This window comes from Leucoraja erinacea, chromosome 10 (genome assembly GCF_028641065.1).
Source record: "Leucoraja erinacea ecotype New England chromosome 10, Leri_hhj_1, whole genome shotgun sequence".
Taxonomy (NCBI): domain Eukaryota; kingdom Metazoa; phylum Chordata; class Chondrichthyes; order Rajiformes; family Rajidae; genus Leucoraja; species Leucoraja erinaceus.
In genome coordinates, this window is record NC_073386.1 from 54,758,251 (window position 1) to 54,785,495 (window position 27,245).

General features: G+C 42.3%; 1 protein-coding gene across 5 annotated transcripts in view; it reads left to right on the forward strand.

Moving 5' to 3' along the window:
* The window catches only part of LOC129701229 (acyl-coenzyme A thioesterase 11-like), a 56,749-nt gene extending 30,697 nt beyond the window's left edge, over positions 1–26,052 (forward strand). For all 5 annotated transcript variants that reach the window (XM_055642335.1, XM_055642337.1, XM_055642339.1 and 2 more), the window contains exons 9-16: positions 3,598–3,742; positions 8,554–8,609; positions 10,284–10,350; positions 12,382–12,465; positions 12,553–12,686; positions 16,218–16,349; positions 21,718–21,844; positions 25,237–26,052. In XM_055642335.1, the coding sequence (XP_055498310.1) occupies positions 3,598–3,742; positions 8,554–8,609; positions 10,284–10,350; positions 12,382–12,465; positions 12,553–12,686; positions 16,218–16,349; positions 21,718–21,844; positions 25,237–25,389 (898 nt within the window). In that variant the 3' untranslated portion in view covers positions 25,390–26,052. The remainder of the gene's footprint in view (positions 1–3,597; positions 3,743–8,553; positions 8,610–10,283; positions 10,351–12,381; positions 12,466–12,552; positions 12,687–16,217; positions 16,350–21,717; positions 21,845–25,236) is intronic.
* Positions 26,053–27,245: the final 1,193 nt, after the last annotated feature.

The following is a 27,245-nucleotide window of genomic DNA, read 5'->3' on the forward strand; positions in this document are numbered from 1 at the left end:
ATTCTCCAGGGCAAGGTTCATGCCACATGTGGTCTTGGATCACATGTAATGAATTCCATTTGGGTGAGGCAGTGGGTGGTCCTCCAAGTGTTTTTTTTAATCGTTGAATGAGAATAGAAGAAGGCTCAAGGAGGAATAGAGCAGAAAGTTTGACGCGGCACGATGACATTTGACGGGCGGTGTTTTTTCAAGTAGTGCAACATTTTTTTGTCGCTGTTGGATTTTGAAATGTTCAAAATCTATTGGCGACACTGATATGACGCCGGCAGTCGCTGAAAAAAATCGCCAAATGGGGACAGGCCCTTAACACACTACGGCGGCAAGCCCGCGGGTCACTGGAGGGAGATAACTTTTCAAACGGCGACTTCTCTCCCGCCCGAAAGAGCTCCTGGAGCGGGGCCTGACATCACCGCCCCGCGCGGCTTGGAATGGCCGCGGGACTCTGCGAGCGAACGCCGGGGGCTCACCAACCCCGGGGGCTCTAACACCAAGACCCGGTGTGCGACCTTGCACCACCCGGCGTGGCTTTAATGGCCGCAGGACAATTGCCATCGCCAGCCGGGGGCTTTGACTTTGACTCTGACATCGGGGGGGGGGAGAGTGCGTGGAGAGATAAGTTTTCTTTGGCCTTCCATCACCGTTGGCGAGGTTGCCATCGCTGATGGCTCCACCTTGATTCCCTTGATTCTTTTAGTCCTTTGGGACAAGTTGTATGGATGGGAAAGGAGGAAAGTTTCTGTCAAACACGGAGCGGAATAGACTACATAAAAACTGGAAAGGTTTAGAAATAATAGGAGAAATAATAAAAGGGGGAATTAGGAAAAAGTTAACTAAAATGACATAAAATATCTTTAATATCTATGCATAGTGCAAATGGACAACACAGAAAAGAGTAGGGTCTATTAGGGAGCAATAAGATCACCTGTGTTTGCAGGTAGAAGGTATAGGTAAAGTCCTTAATGAATTTTTATGCAATTGTAAGAAGCAGAGGGGTCAGGAAAGGTTGATGGAAGGTTTCAGGTGGATGCCATCAGTATACAAATGGAACCAGATGTATTTTAGTTAGAATTTCTTTGAAACGCGTTGGGCCATTTTAGTCTGCTATAATTACCCAATATATACAGGTTGATTTTCTTGTGTTGAGATAATTCTGGATGCAGTTCTATTGTAGTTTAGTTTATTTATTGTCACATGCACCGAGATACTGTAGAACAGCACAGGAACAGGCCCTTCAGCCCACAATATTTGTGCTCCGCTTGCACCATCACCCCTGGCAGTGCGTTCCAGGCACTCACCACCACAATGTTTAACAAAAACCTGCCTCGCGCATCTCCTTTAGTCTTTGCCCTTCTCACCTTAAAGCTATGCTCTCTAGTCTTTGATAGATACGCCCTGGGTTTAAATGCTTCGGTCTATTCTATTTATGCCTCTCATAATTTGGCCTTCGTCTGGCCATCTGCCTATCAAACAACCCCCCTACACCTCCATCTGTGGCCAGGCTTTGTCCTGCCCCAGGCAGATACTAAATGCTGGAGTAACTCAGCGGGACAGGCAGCATCAGAAGGACTGGTGACGTATTCAGGTCGCGACCCTTCTTCAGACCTGTCTTCAGCTTGTCCTGCCCCAGCTTTCCCACCACCACCACAGACCTTTGGCTGCACTCTGGCCTTGGGATTTTCTTTAATCCGACTCGACTTTCCAATATCTGGGAAAAGCATTTCTGGAAATTGAGCTCTGCCTTGGTTGATGCTAAATATTGCGTTCAATTTGGTATATTATACTCCATGCTTCTAGCTAAGGACTAGCTATCTATGCTGTTGCATCTCCATTGTAATCAGAGTAAGCAAGACAGACTAAGTTACATACTCGTCACGTTACCATTGCTTATGAAAACAAGGCTGATTGAAGGGTTTCGACCTGAAACGTTGCCTATTTCCTTCGCTCCATAGATGCTGCCTCACCCGCTGAGTTTCTCCAGCATTTTTGTCTACCGCTGATTGAAGACTATTGGCCAGAAAATGCTTCTCTTTTTAAATTTTCATAATTTTGTTTTTCTCTGTGGTAAAATCTGCTTTGAATTCCATCTTTTCATTGTTTGCAAATTAAAACATCAAGTGCAAGCACGAACCTTTGTTCAAGTTCAGAACTGATAAAATATAGTTCAACACAGTCTGTGAGTTTATTATGTGTTCCCAAAAGAGTTACACTTATCAAGAGCTGCACCCATTATGGAGATGAATTGCTGCATTTATCTGTCTAGTGTGGGAGTGGAGAAAGATAAAATCTAACCGCAGCTTTAATTAACAAATGCTGTGCTGCATTAACAATGTTACTGCACAGATTCTGGTTTGCTACTTGCAGGCTGGTCACAGCAGGGACAACGAATGGGCTAGATATCATTGTGTCAGTAATCTTCCTTTCAGTGTAGTAACTGGCGAGGACAGTTTCTTCCCAGCTGTTATCAGGCAACTGAATCTTCCTACCCCAACCAGACAGCAGTGTGGAACTACTATCTACATCTTTGATGACCCTCGGACTATCCTTGATTGGACTTTGCTGGCTTTACTAAACATTATATCCTTATCATGTATCTACACGCTGTAAATGGATCGATTGTAATCACGTATTGTCTTTCCGCTGACTGGATGGTACGCAACAAAAGCTTTTCACTGTACCTCGGTACACATGACAATAAACTCAACTGAACTGAAGAATGTGACTTCAAGTTGTAATCCAGAAAACTGAGTACTATTGCTCCAGTGGAATACCGAGAAGGCACGTCACCTGTACCAAGATACAGAGAAAAACGTTTTATACTATCCAGTTAAGTCATATCATATATGAGTACAATCAAGCTATATGCAGGCACAGCAGGTAATGCAGAGAGAAAAATACCAGCATGAAGAATATTGGGTTGCAACATTATAGCATTACAGCTACAGAGAAAGTGCAGATTAAAAAAAACTGCAAGTGCTATAATGATGTAGGTTGGGAGATGTTGACTACACCTTTTGCTGATGAAGGACATTTCATTTAGTCGTTCAGCATGTGTGAAGCTGTTCCTGAATCTGGTGATATGAGTTTCAAACCTTTGTATCTTCTGCCTGATGGGAGAGGGGAGAAGAGGGAATTGATCGGGGTGAAAAATGTTGTTTATTTTGTTGTCTGTGTGATGATAGATGCCGTCTTGAGTCAACACCAATGTAGATGTTTTCAATGGCGGGGAGGCTGTAACCGTGTGATCTGGGCGGAATCCACCACTGCTCTGCAGCCTCTTGTGTTCCTGTGCATTGGAATTGCCATGTCAGACCATAATCCAAACAGTCAGAATACTTTCTACATGCATCTGCGGAAGTTTGTTTTCATTGACATGCTGAATCTCTTTATTTAAGAAACTCTTAATTTAAATTTTAAAGAAATGTTAATTTTTTTTAAATAATAATTGTTTGGGATGGTGTTTGCAGTTTGGTGATGGGAAAGCCCATAAGAGATTGTAGTGCTGTTAGTATCAATGTGTGTTTTTAATTTCTTACATTGGAATAAACTCATGCTAATTACTACTTATGATGCTTTCTAAATTCCTCTGGTAACTTTCAGCTTTGAAGTTGGTGTCTGTGCAGAGGCTTATCATCAAGAAGGTTGGGATCAGAAGACGCACATCAACAGTGCATTCATGACCTTTGTAGTGCCTGATAAAGGTGGCAAGCTCTGCACGTTCCCAAGAGTCAAGCCGGAACCAGGGGTGAGCGCTGGCATGTGTTGGTCTTTGTGTGCTCCCCCCCCTTAGGAATACAAACTGTGTTAAACGGAACTGGGCAATGCACCTTCCTATCTGTGTTAGACACAAAGCTGGAGCAACTCATCGGGACAGGCTGCATCTCTGGAGAGAAGGAATGGGTGACGTTGACGACACCCTTCTTCAGACTGAATGCCGCCTGTCCCGCTGAGTGAAGGGCCTGTCCCACTTGGGCGTCATTTGCCCGTCATTTACGCAACATCATTTTACGCATCATGACACACGCGCGTGCGGTGTGCATTACGCGCGCATGGTGCGTGGTGATGTAGGTAGTGACACGTGGTCGGGCGCTGCGCCCCAGGATTTTGGGATTCACAAAATCTTTGCACGCCACCTGCGTGACGTGCAAATGATGCCCAAGTGGGACAGGCCCTTTACTCCAGCTTTTTGTGTCTATCTTCGGTTTAAACCAGCATCTGCAGTTCCTTCCTACACATTCCTATCTGTGTTTGTAAAGCCAAGCTGTTTGACTGGGGGTTGTGGATTGCAAATTAAAATTTCATTATAAGATTTTGAGTATCTGCATACATTCTCAGGAACATCTGTAAGTGTAAAAGCTGAAGTCACTGTGAAACTATTGGATCGTGGTAAATTCCATCAGGTTCACAAATAACTTTGTGGGGGAATCCTCAATCAGTCACAATTGTCACAATTACAATCACAATAATACTTTATTAGCTAACTATGTTTTGCAACATACGAGGAAGTTCATTTGCCAAGTCAGCCATACAAATAAAAAGCAACAGAACACATAAAATACATTTTAACATAAACATCCACCACAGTGACTCCTCCACATTCCTCACTGATGGAAGGCGAAAAAAAGTTCAAATCTCTTCCTTTCGTTGCTCTCCTGCGGTCGGGGGCCCTGAGCCTCTTTTGACGGGACGGTCTTGACTCCCGTAACCGGTGGTGTTTGGGGCCTCTCATCAGGGCGATCAGCTCCCGTATCGGGGGGGATGTCAACTCCCCTGTGCTGGCGAGTTACATCTTGGTTATAACTTGGACTCTCAGCTGCTCTCAGAAGTGCTCACTCTTTCCCACATTAATGGGTTGGAAATAAAGACAGCCAACACCTAAATCTGAGAAACCATCATTTTTTAAATTCTGATATGATGTGAGTAAGAGTACAGTTGACTTCTTTGGTGAGGGTCATATATAAGCTTGGTTTACTGCCTTAGACAATTTTTCTATGCTCCTATTGGAAATCGATATGTAATGAACTTGGCTGTAATGACCTTGTGGACAAAAAGCTGCAGATGCACGTACTGTAGGTTCATACATAGCCCCAGGCACACACTAGGCTCAGTACAACATGAGCAGTTAATTTAGTTTAGTTTAGAGATATAGCGCGGAACAGACCCTTGGGCCGGCTGAGATCGCACCGACCAGCGATCTCCACACATTAACACTACCCGACACACACTAGGGACAATTTACAATTGATACCATGCCAATTAACCTACAAACCTGTACATCTTTGGAGTGTGGGAGAAAACCGAAGATCTCAGAGAAAACCCACGAGGAGAACGTACAAACTTCGTACAGACACACCCGTAATCGGGATTAAACTGGGGTCTCTGGCGCTGTATGTGCTGTAAGGCAGCAACTCTACCACTGCTCCACTGAATCCAAGGAGAAGGACTATTACTGCTCCAAAGTCCTGTTGTCAATGTAATAACACCTTTATTGTTATCATACAGGCATTATTATGACCAAAATAATCTACCCGTATTGTGTAATTAACAGCTAGACCACATGACTCTTTTGATTTTATTTGATTTAACATGATTGTTTTCGATATATAGGTTATGGGCCATATAACCATTGTGGAATCACTTAATTAAAGAAAATATTGTCATGACGACATAGATTAAATACAAGAGCTAAAAGCAAGCAATTTAGCAGAGCTCTGTTAATTTCACTAATTATTTATACAGTTGCCTGGTTGTGAGTTTATCAATGGTCCTTCTGCTCAGCATCCCAACTTTATCCAAAATTCTACAGATTGTATCCTAACTAGCACTAGAGTCAAGAGAGTTTTATTGTCATGTGTCCCAGATAGGACAATGAAATTCTTGCTTGCTGCAGCACAACAGAATATTGTAAGCATAATACAGAACACTAGATCATACTTATCCATTATCTCAGCAAGCTGGCTTAAATTATCTCTTGGTTAGCATTGATTCTAAATTCTTATTTTGGGATTTTTTGCTTTTGGATTCTTCCAAGGTCTTGCCCTCACCCCTGAGATCTTCATATTGTTCCTAAATCATTTCCCCTTCACCCCTGAGATCTTCATATTGTTCCTAAATCTTGGGTTATGCATATCACAAGTTTGTAGTTGATGACTGTGGTGCCGTTTGCCTCTGTGCTAGAAGTGAGGATTTCTTACCAAACCTCTTCATCTCCCTTTCTCCGCTTTATTAAAAAAAAAGCACCTTAAAGTTAACCCGAAGGCAACATTGACTTGTTTTATTTTTGTTGCGACGTATCGTGCTCCAATGAAGTCCCTTTGGATGTTTTCTACATTACGGACACTAAATAAAAACAAATTGTTGATATTGTAGAACTGAATTACCTGCAAAATTAGTAGCAGTTTACATTGACTGTCTTGAATGATGTGCTATCATATTGAACTCCTGCAGGCCAATTGGTTGTCATTTGTTAGAACTTTTTCAATTTTCTATTATTGGAAGCAATTTAGTGTGTGTATTGCTGACTCATAATTAATTCTGTGTTTTATAAATTACTGTACTGAATGTGGTTGACAATTCTAGATTGATTGTTGAGAATGGTTGATTAGGATTTAGTCCCTATTGTAATAAACACAAGAACGATTATTTAAACCACAATAATAGCAGAACTGTCTGAACTTCTGTTACTAAAGAAGTTTGATCTTGAGTTTAATGCATTTTGTAGGAGTTTTTTATCTGATTGGTGGAAAAGTTGCTGCTATTGGTTAGCACAAGAAACAGTGAACCTTGAACTAAATTACACCCAATAATAGAAAATTCAGACATTTTCAAATGACTATGTTTTATATAACAAAGCGCATCAATACAGCAAAGGGAAGTTGGTGTTAAATAACATGAAATGCATAATCTGTAGGTTAAATTAGTTAGTACTCGTAAAGGAGCAAATGGCCAGCACAGTGGAACTGTGGATAAATTTGTACTTTTTTTCAGTCAGTAAGTTAGGTGAATAGTTTGATTATTGGGCTTGTTTAAAAAAAATAAACAAGACTAGTCCCAAATGTGGAACCCGCAGAGACAGAAGATACAATCTGGGTAATGAAGCAGCTTTGATTTGGTTCAAAGTTCCTGGGTTAAGGAGGAGAACATGATCAGTTCATGCTGCAGCTTGTTATCTAGTGACCCATGTTAGAGACTGCTTGTTTGCTAACAGGACTGCGTTGTGGCTCCCATCCCTTATGGTTCATTAAGCCCTAAATACCATCTGTGTGAGCTATTGGAGTGTGGCCACTATTTGAAATGTATCACAGTGTTTGTGTTTGCCTTTAAGGCAATCGAAACATCTGAAGTCCCAACTTTCAATGTCAAGGGTAGGTTTGTTTTATTTTGTATTGAGCCGATAACAAATATTAGAGTTCCGATCCAGTCTTATGTTACTCCTGTTGTTCCTTATAATTTGTTGCAAATCAACTAAATAGTCTGCATTGTTGAGAGATTGGACACGCTAGATGCAGGAAACAGGTTCCTGATGATGGGGGAGTCCAGAACCAGGGGCCACAGTTTAGGAATAAGGGGTAGGCCATTAAGGACTGAGATGAGGAATAACACTTTCACCCAGAGAGTTGTGAATCTGTGGGATTCTCTGCCTCAGAAGGCAGTGGAGGCCAATTCACTGGATGCATTCAAAAGAGTGAGATAGAGCTTTTAGGGCTAGTGGAATCAAGGGATATGGGAAGAAGGCAGGATCGGGGTACTGATTGTGGATAATCAGCCATGATCACATTGAATGGCGGTGCTGGATCGAAGGGCCGAATGAGCTACTCCTGCACCTATTGTCTATGTATCTAACCAGCTGTGATTAGATGGGCTGAATGGCTGAACATTCTACATAATTTGCAAAATACTAACAATGAACATTGATTAAAAATAGAGTCCTGCTAGCTTGCATGATCAGTTAATAGGAGAAACTACTATTGCCTGTGCTTAGACTGTATCCTTAATATGAAATAAAGCATTTCACAGAGGGGGCAAGCCTTGGAGGGGTAATCACAAGCTTGGCTAACTAATTGTTTTTTAAGGAGCACCTTTATAGGCGAAGAGTTGTGAGATTTCAGCTCTTAGAAACATAGAAAATAGGTGCAGGAGTAGGCCATTTGGCCCTTCGAGCCAGCACTGCCATTCAATATGATCATGTCTGACCAACCACAATCAGTACCCCATTCCTGCCTTCTCCCCATATCCCTGGATTCCGCTAGCCCTAGAAGCTATTTCTAACTCTCTCTTGAATACATCCACTGAATTAACCTCCACTGCCTTCTGTGGCCGAGTATTCCACAGATTCACAACTCCTTGGCTGAAAACGTTTTTCCTCATCGGTCCTTAATGGCCTACCCCTTATTCTTAAACTGTGATGGTTATGCGGTCCACACAGCTGAAGGTACCTATAGCAAGGTGTGGGGGTGGTAAGATGGATGGGTGCAGTGATACATTAAAATAGGCCTTGGGGGAGAGGATGCTGTTAGCAGTGAGTTACCTATAATACTGTCTCTGCTTCATGAACAGGATGGAAAAAGAAGGTACCGTGAAGCAAGTGCGCGGAAGAAAATAAGACTCGACAGGTTAGCAAACTGAAATGCTCTATATCTCTGATTTGGTGATAATTTTTGCAGAGAGACAGTATTGGACACTATGGTTGTTCTACGCATTGTCTTCATTTTCACGCTGTCACCGGAAGTTTTCTTTAAACAATCAACTGCTTTTAAATATTTTGCATAGCTATATCTCGATATTAAATTTTAGTGTCAAGCATCTATTGCCAACTAGCCAGAGAGGTGTGTGAAGCTTCAGGTGCTGCTGGGAATCCACTCCTTCAGGCAAATGGCAAGTGGACACTAAGTGGAGTGCACAACCTACCCCAAAGAGGATGCATGTCTACATATCTGGAAGCCCTCAACTGACCACCCAGCAACAACTTGAATTTGTGTAGCAAACTACAAAAACACATTACAAGGGCAGCATGGTGGTAGAGTTGCTGCCTTACAGTGCCAGAGTCCTGGGTTCAATCCTGACTACGAGTGCTCTTTGCATGGAGTTTGTATGTTCTCCCCCTGACCTGGGGGTTTTCTCTCGGTGCTCCTGGTTTCCTCCCACGCTCCGAAGAGTCTGACGTACAGGTTTGTAGGCTAATTGGTGTGTAGGATAGTGTTGGTATTGCTGGTCAGTGTGGACTCGGTGGGCCAAAGAACCCCTCTTGGATTATATTTATCATAAAACAAAGTTGAAGGCCCCTGCGGTAAATGCAGAATCAAGTCAGGGAATGTGTTAGCAGCTGATGAAGTTTATTTGGATCACATGAGACCTTCAACAAGTCTTAATGAGAGTACACAAGGTGCATTATCGTGCTCCCTAGCTAGTTGCCCATTTATTGTCCATTTTCCCTTTGCCTCGATGAGTGGATTTCCAGCAGCACTTGAAACAATGCAACCAGAACAAAATAGCTTGCTTGCTCCATGGTCTTTCCTTCCCCCTGACATTTAGCCCTTGAGCGTAGGTAAAACATAGCCACATTGAGTGCCACTTGTAAAAAGCATTATTGCAAGCTAACAACATGGACTTGTCACAACCTCCTAAATCCATTGTCTCATTGCATAGCGGGACAATGGCACAGATGCACGGGAATGCCACTGAGGAATGCCCCCTCCCAAGTGACATTCTGTCCTGACTTGGAAATGTCTTCATTATCATTGGGTACCGCTATCCAGCAACACTGGCTGCACCTCCACTCAAAGGACTGTAGCATTTCAAGAAAGTGGCTCACTGCCATCTTCTCAAGGACAATGAAAGACAAAGCCAGCAGCGCCATCTCCATAAAATTTCAATGTAGAAAGGGGCGGCACAGCAGTAGAGTTGTTGCCTTACAGCGCCAGAGACCCCTGGTTCGATCCTGACTACGAGTGCTTTCTGCATACGGTTTGTATGTGTATCCCCGTGACCTGCGTGGGGTTTCTCCGGGTGCTCCGGTTTCCTCCCACACTCCAAAGACATCCAGGTTTGTAGGCTAATTGGCTTGGTATAATTGTAAATTGTCCCTAGTGTATGTAGGATAGGGTCAGTGTGCGGAGATCACTAGTCGGCGTGGACTCGGTGGGCCAAAGGGCCTGTTTCCACGCAGTGTCTTTAAAAAATAAAGGAAGTTTGGTTAGGGTTGGTCGTGATTATATTAATGTATTCTTTACATTAATCATTAACAACTAATCTTAAAATTTCACATCTTAATCCTGTTTACCTTTCAGAAAATATATTATTTCATGCAAACAAACGGAAGTACCACTGTCTGTGCCATGGGACCCCAGTAACCAGGTAATTAGCCTTTTGCATCAGGAGCACTTATGGTATGTATCATGAATGATATATTGGTGTCATTAATTGTGGTCTTTTTATCTATCGTTTATTTCCATGCTCATCAACTGTTATCTTTGCATCTTATTTCATTGTTTGGTCATTGGTGGGCAAGAAACCATTTGATTAATTATTTTTTCTGCAGCCATTCTCTATGCAAATCCAATGAAGGTAAAAGTTGCACAAAGCGATTGACAGTAATCATCCCTTTACCAGTGAGGAAGATCTCTAACTGTTTTGAATGTTAATTATGATTTGTGCTGAGAGTAAAGGGCCTGTCCCACTATACGAGTTTACACAAGAGCTCTCCCGAGTTTTAAAAAAATCAAACTCGTGGTAGGTACATAGAATGCACCTAGCGGGTACGTCGGAGCTCGGGACGTCTCTTGGCGGCTCGTAACGCTAACAGCAGGTACTCGGGAAACGCGGTAAGCTCGTGAAGTTTTCTCAACAGTGCGGAGAATGTTCACGAGAGCCCTGAGTACCTACGAACGGCTATTACTGTAATTCTCCGAGTTCGAATCAGGAGAAACTCGGGAGAACTCTTGAATTACCTCGTACAGTGGGACAGGCCCTTAAAGCTTAAACCTGATGTAGTGGGGCGATGAAACAACAAAGGATAGAATCTGCCTAATTCCGTTTTTTGTCAGCTTGGTGGCGTCTTAAAGCCCTGTCCCACGGTACGAGTTCATTCCAAGAGCTCTCCCGAGTTTGCCCTAATTCGAACTAGGAGATTTACGGTAATGGCCACACGTCGGTACTCGGGGCTCTCGTGGACATTTTTCAACGTGTTGAAAAATCTTCACGAGTCTTCCCGTGCTTACCTGCCATTAGCGAGTCTTCCCGAGTACCTGCCGTTAGTGGCACGAGCCGCTAAGATACGTCCCCGAGCTCCGACGAACCCGCTACGTTCATTCTCCGTGCTTACCACGAGTTTTTTTTTTTTTTAAACTCGGGAGAGCACTTGAATGAACTCGCACTGTGGGACAGGGCTATTAGAGTCATAGAGTGATACAGCGTGGAAACAGGCCCTTCTTGCACACACCTTTGGCCCAACGTGCCCACACCAGCCAACATATCCCAGCTACACTAGTCCCAACTGCCAGCATTTGGTCCATATCCCTCCCAACTGTTTAACTGTTTCTTAAATGTTGGGATAGTCCCTGCCTCAACCACCTCCTCTGGCAGCTTGTACCATACATCCACCCCCTTTGTGTGAAAACGTTACCTCTCAGATTCTTGGTAAATCTTTTCCCCTTCACCTAACAACCCATCTGCAACTCTCCATGAAATGTTACACTTTCTGGGTCTAAACTGCTCAAGTCCTGTTGCATCCTTTTCCTGCTGTTCCATGCTTTCTCTCTTCTTTCTCTCCTTTCACATGACAGGCGGCTCTTTATTGTGTCATTACGACTTCAGTAGGAACAATGTATCATGACGGCAGCAGATTAACCTGCCTACGTGTAAACCCAGATGGGCTGTTAGAAACATAGAAAATAGGTGCAGGAGTAGGCCATTTGGCCCTTCCAGCCTGCACCACCATTCAATATGATCATGGCTGATCATCCAACTCAGTATCCTGTACCTGCCTTCTCCCCATACCCCCTGATCCCTTTAGCCACAAGGGCCACATCTAACTCCCTCTTAAATATAGCCAATGAACTGGCCTCAACTTCCTTCTGTGGCAGAGAATTCCACCTTGTTCCACCTTGAGCATCTTTAAAAAGGAAAATAAATAAATCTACCCATTTGCAGACAACTCCATTGTTATTGGCCTAATCATGGGTATTCCACCTCTAAGGTTCTGTGGTTGCGAGAGAACCAAATTTTGGAAACAGAATACAGTGCTTAGTACAGGCGACCAAAGGCATGTTTCCATGCTAACATGCAAATTGTAAGTCTTTCTGGTCTCTATTGGCGAGTGGTGCAAAGTTCTTTCTTCTCATCACTTGGTGTTTTAAAAAAAATGTCCTACTCTTTCCTTTGTTGAAGGTTTACCTTAGTTACAATAATGTCTCTGCACTGAAAATACTGGCTGCAAAGCAAAACTGGGTACTCAACTGCATGCAGAACAAGGCAAGTGTAAACCCCAGGCAACGTTAAAAGTTCAAGACATCCAGCAGCTATCTTTTCGGGAAATTATTTCAATTTCCTTTTTTCCAGGCAAAACTGTCCACGCTCGAAGAAGACCACTTGCTGTTCTTCAAAGCAGAAATGATTGTGTCTGTAAACGTCAAGCAAGTTTTTGTGCTCCTATCTGATATGAGCCGTCGACATGAATGGGACACTCACTACCAGTAAGAATAGCCTCATAAACTAAAGAGTGAATAATAATAATAATAATCTTATTTATATAGCACATTTTTAGTCAACTTGCATTGACCCCAAAGTGCTTCACATAATTACATTACATTTACACACAGGCAAAGGTGGGTGAAGTGTCTTGCCCCAAGGACACAACGACAGTATGCACTCCAAGCGGGATTCGAACCGGCTACCTTCCGGTCGCCAGCCGAACACTTAGCCCATTGTGCCATCTGTCGTCCCAATGTTAGAGACAATGAGAAGGAAGGAGTAAAATGGAAGGGGGCAAGACGTTGGTGCAGCACAGGCAATGGGGAGACTTCATTTTCTCTCTCCCTTCAAAAAATACAATGAAGTTTCTATTTTAATTGAGAAACTATGACAACACAATCCTCTGTGATCAGCTCTCCTAGGATCGTTCAATCGTTCAACCACCCTCCCCCCGGCATGGTGGTGTAACCATCACTGGTAGCCACACTGTCAAAGAGGGAGCTTGGATGTGATCAGATCACTGTTCTGAAACTCTATATCAGACGCCGGGGGAGCAGTTACCCCCCCCCCCTCCCCTCCCCCTCAGCTACCGCAAGAAATTGCAGCGAATTGGGACACAACCCAGACCATCACACAAACCAACCTCCCTTCCATTGACTCCATTTATGCCTCATGCTGCCTCAACGAGGCCAGCAGCATCATCAAGGTCGAGTCACACCTGGCCACTCCCTCATCTCTCAAGGATAAAGGGTTAAATCTATGCTCGGGTCGGAGGACGTTGGTGAGGTACTAAACAAGTAATTTGCCTCTATTCATCAAGGAGGAGGGCTTAGTCGACAGCAAGATCAGAGTGGAGAATACAAATATGCTCGGGCAGTTTGAGATGGAAGAGCATTAAGGTGAATAAGTCTCCAGGGTCTGATGGGATCTAGCCCAGGTTATTGAGGGAAGCAAGAGAGAAGATTGTGAGATCCTTGATTATCTTTGTTTATTCTCTAGCCACCGGTGAGGGCAGGAAAACTGGAGAACTGGCCAATGGAGAGAGAATCTGGGGAAGTATAGGCTGATGAGCCTCACATCAGTGGTAGGGAAACAATTGGAGAGAATTCTTTGAGATAGGATATACCCCCATTTGGTAGACAATGGGCTAATTAGGGATGGCCAGCGCGGCTTTGTACTCGGCTGGTCGTGTCTCGTTAACGATTTGTTTTGAGGAGGTGATGAAGGAGATTGATGAAGGTAGGGTTCAGAACCTTTCTCTCAGGGTGGAAATGTCCAACATTAGGGGACAAAGCTTCATGGTGAAAGGGGGAAAGTATAATGGAGATGTGCGGTGCAAGATTTTCTTACACGGAGGGTAGTGGGGGCCTGGAATGCACTGCCAGGGGTGGTGTTTCACCGCTCAGATCCGTTGGTGGTGTTTAAGATGGATATTGATCATGTAAAAGGCAGACGAGATCAATTTGATGGCATCATTTTTAGCAGGAACATTGTGGGCTGAAGGACTCTTTCCTGTGCCAGGCATTTTTCTGTCCTATTCTAGCTGAAGGTGGGTACATGGTGAAACTAAGATTCATTTTGCAGTCAATGAAATTGTTAATTACTTTGCCTCAGGCCAGCAGGTCAGTATACTAAAATGAAATTGTACCAATGCAACCACACTCCACCTGGGCACCCAGTGAACAGGAAAGGAAATAGGCAGAAAATTATTCCCAAATCTGTTATCTACCTTTCCTGGACTACTAAATATTTTCAAGTGTGAACCTTTTATCCCCATTAAGGGCCTGTCTCACTTGGGCGTCATTTGCGCATCATTTACGTGACATCATTTACGCGTCAAGATGCCCGACGTGCGATCATGACGCGCACATGTTGTGCAATACGCACGCATGGTGTACATTATGCGCGCATGGTGCGCGGTGATGTAGGCAGTGACGCGTGGTCACGCGCGGCGCCCCAGGATTTTGGGATTCACAAAATCTTTGCTCGCCACCTGCATGACGCGCAATTGACGCCCAAGTGGAACAGGCCCTTTAGGGTTTTTCTTAATGAAAACTGAGTGGGAAGAAACCTATTCTGTGAGTTGGTGACTTGATAATGAGAGGATCCAAATGTCAATGATCGTGGCAGAGATTGTGGCAGAGTTCAGAGAATGTATTTTACCATTGAGACTCGAAATGCCTGCCAGAAACTGATGATAGCAGGATTCATAAACATTAAATGAATATATGGGGGAAAGAGCAGGGGACAGGAAAGCACTACAACGGGTGGTGAAAACCGCGCAGCACATCATCGGTGCCCCGCTCCCTGCCATGGATGCCCTCCACCGAAAACGGTGTCTGAGACGGGCTGGGAAGATCATCAAAGACCCCTCACACCCCAACCATGGACTGTTTGCCCTCCTCCCATCAGGGAGGCGGTACAGGAGCCTCAGGTCACGTACCAGCAGGATGAGGAAAAGCTTCTATAACAACACAATCACACTGCTGAACTCGGAGTCCCGACGATAGATTTCTCTGGTCCCTCCGTCCCCCTTTGTTTAATCATTCTGTATTTCCTGATTATTCTGTATCTTCTCTCTTTCTATTTTTTTTCTTGTTTTTTTTCTCTTTATGTACAACTACTACGGACTGACGCAAAACTGCATTTCGTTGTACTGATACTTGTATTTGTGCGATGACATTAAAGTTGAATTGAATTGAATTGAATTGAATTGAATGAAATGAAGTAAATATTCTTTCAGAGATGGGTCTTGGGTCTGATGGGTGTAATTGCCGTGAACCCTTGTTATTACAGACCTCTTTATAACGGATTTAGGTTATAGTGGGCAGAGCCTCCCACAGTAATCAGCCACCACTGTCTCTTTAAGAACACAGCCTGCTGGTTACACAGTGGAGGTAATTTATATTGGCAAGAAATTGCTCTAATCGACACTTGTGCAATGATGAAGGACACAAAGTGCTGGAGTAACTCAGCAGGTCAGGCAGCATCTCGGGTGCATGGATCGGTGATGTTTCGGGTTGAGACCCACCACTGGGTCGTATCGGACACCCGACTGTCACAAGGTCGAGACCCGCAGCAGCGTTGGGAGATAGAGAGAAAAGAGGAAAAATAGATAATAGAAAATAGAAAAACGTGAAGTGTGTATATAAGAAAAGAAAGAGTAGAAAGTAGAAATAGGAGAGAAAGACCCTTAAAAAAGAAATTTTCAAATCTTTATTCGGAGATGTAAATCTATCCACGACCTGACCTGAAATCAGTAATCTTTATGGTACCGCTGCATCACATGATTCCAAAAAGTCGATGAAAGGAGACCAACTCCTTAAGAATTGGTCATATTTATCTATTAGTCGGAGTCTCGTTTCTTCAAGGTGTGCTATGTCCATCATATTCCTAATCCACATTTTAATAGCTGGTATAGCTGTATTTTTCCAAAATTGAAGTATCAATTTCTTTTCAATTATTAACCCATAATTAATGTGGCATCATTGATAAACGCATATTTATTTTTCAATATTTTGTTTCCTTCCAAGGAGATTTAAGTTGATACAAAAGGTGGACACGGATGATGTTATCTATCATGTGGTGTCACCTTCTGTCAACAAGGCCAGCAACTTTCAAGACTTTGTTTTACTGGCATCTCGAAGAGTACCTTGTGCTGATGGGTAACGTCATTTTTGATTTTCTTATGAAGTGTCTGATAATTTTTATCCAAACGCTCTCCAAAAAAATCAAGCTTTTGATCTCACAAATTCCTTCTAGTGTGATTTGCATGGTCTCACGTTTGATTATTGTGTTTGTGATGTTGTGTATCACCGTGCGATGTCCAGTGGCATGTTACCACGGATATGGTTGTCTCTAATGTGTACTATGTGGCATGCATACATCCTTACTTTAGCACCAGAGTCGAGAGTATTTTATTGTCACATGTCCTCAAACTCTCAATGCGTTCTAATGTTCAATAAATTAACAAAAACGATTTAGTGTAAATGCAAAAACAATGCTCGAAGTCCCTAACGCAACCAAGACGGTTAGATTTCTAGTGTTCAATCGCCTGATGGTTGTTGGGAAGAAACTTTTCCTGAACCTGGACAGTTTTCAGTGTCATCTGCCCTCTTCCTAATGGCAGGAGTGAAATGAGAGTGTGGCCAGGTTAGTTTGGGTCCCTGGCTGGCTGCCTCCTGTAGAGCTCTTCGATGGAGGGGAGGTCTTGGCAGTGGACTGGGCAGTGTTCATCACTTTTTGTAATCCACGTCTGTCCTGGGCATTCGAGTTGTTGAACCAGGCCATGATGTGATCAGTCAATGCGCTCTCCACTGTACATCTAGAGATTCAAGAGAGTACTTGTTGCCATACCCAATGTCCTCAATCTTCTCAGGACGTAGAGGCATTGATGGGCTTTCTTTATGATTCAGATTCAGATTCAATTTTAATTGTCATTGTCGGTGTACAGTACAGAGACAACGAAATGCATTAGACAACGAAATGCATTTATTGCATCAATGTGCTGAGTCCAGGACAGATCTTCAGAGGCAAGCACGCCCAGGAACTTGAAGTTGCTGCCTCTCCACCACAGAACCGTTGATGAAGACAGGTTTCTGAATCCTTGGCACCTGGTCTTCTGAAATCAACAATCAGTTCTTTGGTTTTTGCTGACGTTGAGAACAAGGTTGTTGTTCTGGCACCATTCAATTAATTTGATGACTCAATTTAGCTACTACACTGTTCCAGAAGAGGTGTCATAAATGTCTTGTAGACTGAATTCTGTTCAATCAGACAGCCAGTAACAGTAAAAACTCCATGCGAAGCTGTCGATGACTGATGACGGTACGGACCATCCTTTACAAATGATCTCTGTATCTCTAAAGTCTAAAGTGATAAAGTATTTTATCTGGACAGCTTTTATAGCAGAAGGTTTTATTGACCATTCCATATGATAGTTTTATAGCTACAGGAGCATTGCAGATGTGCAATGCTTTATAGTGAAGGATCGAGCTTGCCTTGGTCTGGATGTTTAGCAAGTAGGAAATAACTTCCACAAAATGGTTAACTTGACAGTGTGGGAGCATGGACGGGTTGCAGGGCTAATGTTAATGGATTTTAGAGATAATACTCCCCACCTGGTGCTGCCTGCTATCGTGATCCTGCTACAAAGCGTAGCTTCTGTTGTGGACAAAATGTCAAGTCAAGTTGATTTGTCACATACACATACACGATGTGCAGTGAAATGAAAGTGGCAATGCCTGCGGATTGTGCAATAAACTACAGAACAGAATAGAACAGAATCAGTATTTACATATTAGAAAAAAAACCCCAGCAATTAAAAAAATACACAACACAACAGTAAATTGGTACAGTAAATGAGTTCCTGGTGAGATAAGAGATCTCAGAGGCTTGGAGATTATAGGGAAATATTGTGAAAATGGCACGCTGTAACTGAGAACAGCGTCCGTGTTTCTTCCTGCTGAGCAAGAAGTCCTGAGCTATGACCAGTATTTGCGTTTTTTCTGATGCTGGATATCCAAAGTACAGGGTTAGATGAGCCATTAATTTCAAATTAAGGGAATGGCTGTGAGAGATAACAATGAATAGCAGTTCATTTAGATTTCTTTATATTATTTGAAGTGTTTTGGGTTTAAATGGAAGAACGGCCTTGATCCGAAACATCTTCTATCCATATTCTCCAGAGATGCTGCCTAACCTGCCAAGTTACACCAGCACTTTGTGTCCTTGTATATATTTCAACAGATCTAACATTTATTAACTGATTTCAAATGTCTTTTAAAAGTTTTTGATGATTCTGAATATCAGAAATGTTAAGTTTTAAGAGTCGTATTTTACTCCACACATGCATTCTGGCATAAAAGTGACTATGGTAAAAAATTCCATCTCAGGTCATTTAATGCAGAACTAGGATTTGATCCTTGCAGATCCGAACTGTTCCAACAAAACTGAATGGGCATTTGGTCTTGGTAATGGTGCTGTCAGTAAAATCTGATCTCCACACAAGACATAACTATAGTGATGCAGTGAGCGAAAATTCTAATTGTCTTTGACCCTGAGGTGCCCGTGAGTGTGTAGCAGGAATTCGTAGCTTGCCTGTTTGAAGAAAATGAGGCTAAAGGCCAGATAGCATGGCCTTCATACTTTTGGTGTGAGGATCTGTTCCAATTAACCATATAACCATATAACAATTACAGCACGGAAACAGGCCATCTCGGCCCTACAAGTCCATGCCGAACAAATTTTGTTCCCCTTAGTCCCACCTGCCTGCACTCGTACCATAACCCTCCATTCCCTTCTCATCCATATGCCTATCCAATTTATTTTTTAAATGATACCAATGAACCTGCCTCCACCACTTCCACTTCATTTGCTACACTCTCTGCGTAACAGCTCCCCCTCATAACACCCCTTTTTCCCTTAAAAGTCATGTCCTCTTGTTTGAATCTTTATTCTCAAAGGCAATTCACAGACCAGTGGATATAAATTGGGCTCCAGTCCAGAAAACCTCCTTTTTCCTTTTTTTTCATCAATCTTTATTTGCTACATTAACAGCTAACTAACATTTTTTTTAACTGTTTATCTATTATTATTTTAACCTGCTGTATTTAAATTTGCCCACCTCATCATTAGTTTAATGTTCAGAATTAACGTGTAGGAAGGAACTGCAGATGCTGGTTTAAATCAAAGATAGACACAAAAAGCTGGAGTAAATCAGCGGGACAGGCAGCATCTCTGGAGAGAAGGAATAGGTGACGTTTCAGGTCGAGACCCTTCTACAGACTGAAAGTCACGGGAAAGGGAAAACGAGAGATATAGACGATGTTATGTAGAGAGATATAGAACATTGAATGAAAGATATGCAAAAGTAACGATGATAAAGGGCCATTGTTGGCTGTGTGTTGGGTGAGAACGAGAAGCTGGTGCGATTTGGGTGGGGGAGACCAACACCCAATGGGTTGCAGGGGTTACTTGAAGTTAGAGAAATCAGATTCATACCTCTGGGTTGTAAGCTGCTCAAGCGAAATGTGAGATGCCAAGCCAAGTTAAATCAAGTCAAGTTTATTTGTCACATACACATACGAGATGTGCAGTGAAATGAAAAGTGTCAATGCTCGCGGACTTTGTGCAAAAAGACAAACAAACAACCAAACAAACTAGAGACACAATCACATATTCTTTTACATATTAAATATTGTGGGTGGAAGGAAAAACGTTCAGTAAAGTTAGTCCCTGGTGAGATAGGAGTTTACAGCCCGAATGGCCTCTGGGAAGAAACTCCTTCTCAACCTCTCCGTTCTCACAGCATGGCAACGGAGGCGTTTGCCTGACAGTAGCAGCTGGAACAGTCCGTTGCAGGGGTGGAAGGGGTCTCCCATGATTTTATTGGCTCTGGAGTTGCACCTCCTGATGTATAGTTCCTGCAGGGGGGCGAGTGAAGTTCCCATAGTGCGTTCGGCCGAACGCACTACTCTCTGCAGAGCCTTCTTGTCCTGGGCAGAGCAATTCCCAAACCAGATGGTAATATTTCCGGACAAGATGCTTTCCATAGCCGCTGAGTAGAAGCACTGGAGGATCCTCGGAGACACTCTGAATTTCCTCAATTGCCTGAGGTGGTAAAGGCGCTGCCTTGCCTTACTCACGAGTGCTGAGGCGTGTGATGCCCATGTCATATCCTCAGAGATGTGGACTGCCAGATATTTGAAACCGCTCACCCTATCCACAGTATCCCCATTTATCCTCAATGGAGTGTACGTCCTCGGATGATGTGCCCTCCTAAAGTCCACGATCAGCTCCTTAGTTTTTTTGATGTTCAAGAGGAGGCTGTTGTCCTGGCACCAGAATGCTAGATCAGCCACCTCCTCCCGGTAGGCCTTCTCATCGTTGTCTGAGATCAGGCCCACCACCACAGTGTCATCAGCAAACTTAATTATTGAGTTGGAGCTGAACCTAGCCACACAGTCACATGTGTACAGGGAGTACAATAGGGGGCTGAGGACGCAACCCTGGGGCGATCCTGGGCTCAGGGTGAGGGACTTTGATGTATTCCCTCCCATCTTGACTACCTGGGGCCTGGCGGTGAGAAAGTCCACGATCACCAATTCCTCCAATTCCTCCTCCAATTCCTCCAATTTGCGTTTAGCCCCACTGACAATGGAGGAGGCCTAAGACAGAAAGGCCAGTGTGCGAATGGGAAGGAGAATTATAGTGCAACCTAGACTGATCTAAAACCTAACAATTGCAATATCTGGGTATTAATTTGTATAATTTAACACAGAACAAAATGTTTAAAAATGAACACCTGTCATACTATGATGCAATGGGTTGTCAACTTATGGTGCAGTCAGCATCTCGTATTCCAGACAGACACTGCCAGGCGCCTCAGTCCGGGAAGTGGTCAGTGGATGCTCACCCTTCCGTGCAGATATAACTCTTTGTTGCACTGCATTGACTTTATTAACTAAACAGAAGATTACCGCAATAGGACTTTTATCAGTAAATGTTGTTGACTTTATGTTAAATTCGTTGTAAACTATTGGCTTTCATCTTTTGAAATATTTGGCCTGTGGCATAATTTAGAATAGAAGAGTATATTTTGAATTGAATAAAAGTGTTTAAAATCCTGAGAGGAATAGATTGGGTAGATGCACAGTCTCTTGCCCAGAGCAGGTGAATCGAGGACCAGAGGACATAGGTTTAAGGTGAAGGGGAAAGATTTAATAGGAATCTGAGGAATAACTTTTTCACACAGAGGATGGTGAGTGTATGGATCAATATGCCAAAGGAGGTAGTTGAGGCAGGGACTATCCCAACATTTAACAAAAAGTTAGACAGGTACATGGCTAGGACAGGTTTGGAGGGATATGAACCAAACATGGGCAGGTGGGACTAGTGTAGCTGGGACATGTTGGCTGGTGTGGGCAAGTTGGGCTGAAGGGCTTGTTTCCACACTGTATTACTCTGTGACTTTAAAATTACGTGCAATCCAGAATCTACAATTTTGTTAACAGCAATGAATGATTTTTCCAGGGACCCCTATCTGATAGCTCTGCGATCAGTGAGTCTCCCTGCAGTCCCACCAACTAAAGATCTTGACAGGGGTGAAGTATCATGCGCTGGATTTACACTTTGTCAGGAAGGAGTCACCTCCACCAAAGTAAGTGGTCTTCCTATTAATGAACAATCAAGCGATCCAAATGCATACATCACTATCTACAAAAGTGAAACCGAACAGAATAGCTTTAAAAAAAAAAAAAAATGAAATTGTGATTATTAAATGGAATCTTTCAGAAGATGTGGAAAATTAATTTCTTTATATATGTAATTTGACTTGCTTCCAGAATGAATTATTTTACAAAATGTGTGTTTTAAAATCTCCAGAGCAATGCAGTGGATGCACTATATATACAGAAGCTTGGAATATGATTTGAAATTATAGCATTTCTGAGCAGTGGCATTTACACAAGAAACAACTTGCATGTATTACAGGTACTAGATTGAACTAACACTGCCAGACATTTGCAATGCTGGATCCATGACTGTCCAACACACTTTGTCTGACTCTCCCTTGGTTTACCTAAGAACAATAGCAAAAGCTTTAAAATAACTTCAAAACCTAGAAAGTTTTTCAGCGGCTAAGCGAGTTCAATAGCAAGAAGGAAAGCCACAGGATGCTCACGGGATTGATCGACTGTGAGATATTTTAGGCCAGAAATCTTGTTCTAGATCAATGTCCATTAGCACTGCTGTAAATACAGTATTTGATCATTGCATGAGGATTGTAAACATGCAGATGGATAATCCTTTGACTCTAGAATGACTACTTGTCTCTAATGCTGCAAAACCGTAAGCAAGGTTTAGATTACATCGGGAGTGCAGCAGAGAATAAGGCAAAACAACCACAATATTTCATTTTGTGTAAATTGTTTGATTTGATGAATGTAAATAACTATTCCAGTTGGTTCTGCGGCTGCTTCTGTGCAATTCCAATTCTACAGATTTACTCCACTTTTCCTAACAATGTCATTTGGAAATTTCCCCCTAGTTTGGAGGAATGTAACCAATATTCCCATGGTATTTCAAACGAAGGGCATTTTCTGTAACGGCCCTGGGATTAAGTGCAGATTCTTGCCTGCTTGATCTGCTGTCCTCCAATGGAGTATTTTGACAGCCTCCTTGGAGATTCTTTGAAACACTCAATCAGATTATTCTGTTACCTCTCCTTTTCCAGTGTTGTGTAATCCATTTTTAACTAGACCTCCCCGTAATTGAGTCTCTTCATTCCAATTTGTATCCTCGTGAAATGATTTTTATTGTGCTAAACTCCATATATACATCTTAATTTAATTTACCCAGATGAGCACAAATGATGTCTGACAAACGCTCTGCGTGAACATAGTGGATTGTTTATTCATTGTGGGGAGGAAAGTTTTCTCACAGTTTTGAATTCTTCTACAAGGTAGTATTTAATGACTGGTGTTCCTGGACAGTTAATCCCCATTGTTCACAATCTTCAACAACAACTAACTTCACAGAATCTGCTCTTCGGCCCGTTGCTTGGGGCCCTTCACCCTTGGCGAAGAGCACTGCTTCACATATGCACAGGCCTCTGACCATCTTCCCAGCCCTGGTTTCAATTGACTGCAGATGTCTGGACACTACTGACTTCCACCCTGCCCTCAAGTTCAGTACAGTTGTACTAGTGTGCAGCTGTACTACAGTTGTACTAGTGCACTGAAAATCCATTCATTGCATCATCATGCTGAACATGAGCTTAAATGATTAAGAATGTGCAAAAACATGCAAGAACTCTTGCACTTCTCGACGCTTTGGGTCGGAACCCATCATCAGAATGAAAGGAGTAGGGGTAAGAAAGCTGGAAGAGAGGCGAGGGTGGGACAAAGAGTAGCAAGTGATAGGTGGATACAGGCGAGGGTAGAATTGGAGGAGTAGGTGACAAAGGTTTGAGGTGAAATGGAGACAAAAGGATGTCAGACGAGGAGAGGAGGGGTGAAATATAAAGCTGGAGGGAGGGATGTGGATGTAAGCAGCTCTTGGCTGACTGAGCGCAAGTGACAGAGCACAAAGTTATGTTCTTGATATGTTGGTTGCACTTGGTCCACAGTCGACATTGGCAAACTGTAAAAATAAGCTTGCTTGCATCCAATCTCTTCAGTGGCGTTTGGAACGTGCAGAAATGCATGTTAGGAGAGGAAAGGACTGGAGCCACGGTGTCTACAATTGGCTTTCCCACAGACATCAGCATTCTGATCTCCACCCTATAAATCAATTAACCTCTGAGTGGGATTGGATCTGGCAATATGAATAGTTTGGCTTCAAAAGCATTCAATTCACCCCGACAGCAGAATAATACATGGCACAATGCTCCTTTAAAACACAATGCATTAACTAATTAATTATTTACATTGTTGAAACATCATTAATTATATTCAAAAAGCTGCACAAACGTATTCTGTATGTAAGTTACCAATATGGGTAACATTGTGGTACAATTGTTGATATTAAATAAATTCAGTGCATGAGTTTAGATCCCATTACTTATTGTGAATTTCAGTGATGTGGACAGCCTGTCGCTGTGCCAACACAGTAATCATTCAGTGCCTGTCAGATTACACTGCTGCATTTGACTCATACTGTAGAATTCATTCTACTACCATTGATTTGGGATGACTCTGTGTCTGAAGGTAGATAGATTCCCCCGGCACTGATCAAATGATGAATATCCAAGGGCACTGTGAGCTGCCAGAGGAGGCAGTTGAAGCAGATACTATAACCACATATATAACACATTTGGACAGGTTTACAGGGATATGGGCCAAATGCGTGCGGGTGGGACTAGTGTAGATGGGACACTTTTGGGTCTGCATGGACAAGTTACGCTGAAGGGCCTATTTTCAGGCTGTATGACTCTGACATTGAGAAGCACAGTCCACTGCAACATGAATTTGTCTTTTTCCCTTTCAAACTTGCACTCATCGCCATCCCACTGTAAAATAACTGTAGCACTGTAAAATAACTGATGATCACAACAACTAGGGCATCTTTTGCTGTGCAATCTTTAATGCACAATTCTCGAAGGAACCGACTTGTGGTTTCAGAGAAGCTGCTGCCTGTTCTCCAAGTGCAAACATTGATTATAATACTTTGCTAGTTGGGCATGAGCTGGTCTTGCCAGCTTTCTTGCATGCATTGCTCAATATATGTAACCAGCTTTCCCTTCAGTCTGTCTATTTTCATTCCTTCCACCCCTATTTTAAGAAGAGGGGCCAAAGCTAAATATAATTGACACCAGCAGGAAGAAAGCATAAGGGACTTGGTACTATCCCCGCGGGGTTTAGCTATTGTACATTATTTCACTTCCAGTGCAATTTCCAATGAGCCTTGGAGGGGGGAGGGAAGTGGAATTTGCAACAAAGTTGGAGTGCTAAACAACATCACCTTTTTGGTCCAAATGAAAGCCAAGGACACAGGTTATAAGATGGAGTGTTTCCACTGTTGTTAAAGCAACTACTTATTTTACTTTTTCAGATTGCGTATTACATCCAGACAACCCCTCAAGTTCTCCCGTACATCACCCGAGACATCACTGGATTGTCTTCTGATCTGTGCAAAATCATCGAGGCTCTTAATAAATTTCTCGAGCAAAATAAGGATACTGTCCACATGTGTGACATTGGATAGGATTTTCTTTAGTTCAAGTCACATTTATTGTCACATGCACTAATTGGTTCAGTGACATTTGAGTTACCAAACAGCCATATGAATATAAAGCACACAATACACTATAGAATTTAACATGAACATCCCCATACAGCGGAATCAACGTTTCCCACTGTGAGGGAAGGCAATAAAGTTCAGTCATCTTCCTCTTTATGGTGTGGTAACCCACAGGAATCCAGATATATTGTAGATAAAGTAATGGGTAAAAGTGAATCATGTACAATTAACATTAGAAATTCTAGTTAAGAATTCTAATTCTAGTTATGATCTTTAAAACCAGTAGAGCACATTGCATTTCTATGCTTGTGATGTATTAAGAATAACCCCTAGCTTCATCGTGAGTTGGCCACGATGGAAGAACATATTTGGCGCTTGGCCACTGCTTTGTAATCTGCTTAAAGCTGGGATTTTTACCATTAAAGTCTATGTGTAAATGGGGTTAATGCCTTTGTACAGAAAAATAACCAGATATGGTGTACAGCATTTTATTACAAACTGCCTGCTCTAATCCATATTTTAATACTGATTTTCAAAAAATTCTATGCAGAAAGAAATGAATGCACAAGGATATTAAAGTGTATTTGATTTTTTATAAATAATAAAGCAAATGTTAAAGCAAAATAATTGTACTCATAATTATATTGCTGACTATGGAGCAATTTCTCGCCAAGAAACTGTTTTGTCTGTCTATGATGATCTTATAATTCTTTCTAATCTGCCAATGAATTTGTAACGCATATTTCCTAAGACAAAAGCTAATTTTCTGTCCATTTTAGTTGGGGTTGTGGATTTGGAAAGTTGCATTTTCATTGCAGCACATGCAATCACTGTTTCCTTTCAACAGCAACCACACAACGCTGCTGTTGACAATGCAGCTTCACAGTGGAAAAGCAAGATCATGGCCGTCCGAAGGGGGGGTGCGTTGGGTGCGACCGCACCCCCCCCCCCCCTTTTTTTTCCCCCCAAGAAAAAAAATCCAAACACTAATTGAAATCATTTTTTTTTTTTTTTAATCTGACACTTAAATCAAAAAAAGAAAAATTCAAGTACCTGGGTTTTTACGAGAAACATTATTTAGTGCCCATTTATACCACTGTTCTAAAACCCAGTTAAATTTTTTGGAAAACGCTTCCACTCTCATTGATGGGTAGAATTAACGCGACTTTCTTACCCAATTAATATATTTGTTTCATCCCAATATTTTCCAAAATATTTTTTCCCCCTCCTCCGAACCGCAAGAAAGCATTTGTGCAAATCTAAAGAAGGGGGTTTATCATTACCTAACTTTATATATTATTACTGGGCAGTGCATATTAAGAACATAATATACTGGCTAGAGAGAGAGATTGGGAGTGGAGGGGAGAGTGCTATCCGGAAAGGGGGATATCTTTAGTGAGATTGCAAAATTAAGGTAGGTTTTAGAGCTATTATATTTTCTCCTCCATATGAATAATATTAAACAATGTCAAATAATATCAAACACTGGGGATTGGAACTGCTTTCTTTTTCTTGATAACAATACTGAAAAATATGAATTGCATAGTTTGTGACATAAATACACATTTTAATGGGATCATTATTTACAGATGTAACATTTCAATTTCGAGATCCAGTTCTATTAATGGGAGGGGGGCAAATATGTTTCAAAACGCTAATATAACACACTCATTTGTTGGATGTACAAAGTTGCAAAATAAATTTTTGAGTGTCGGAATGCTTTCTCATATTTGATAATAAAGCCGATAGCCTATGCGTTCAAGCCGATAGTTTTTTTAATTGTTTAAAGCGTTAAAAGATAGCCAAATTGATAAAGAGCT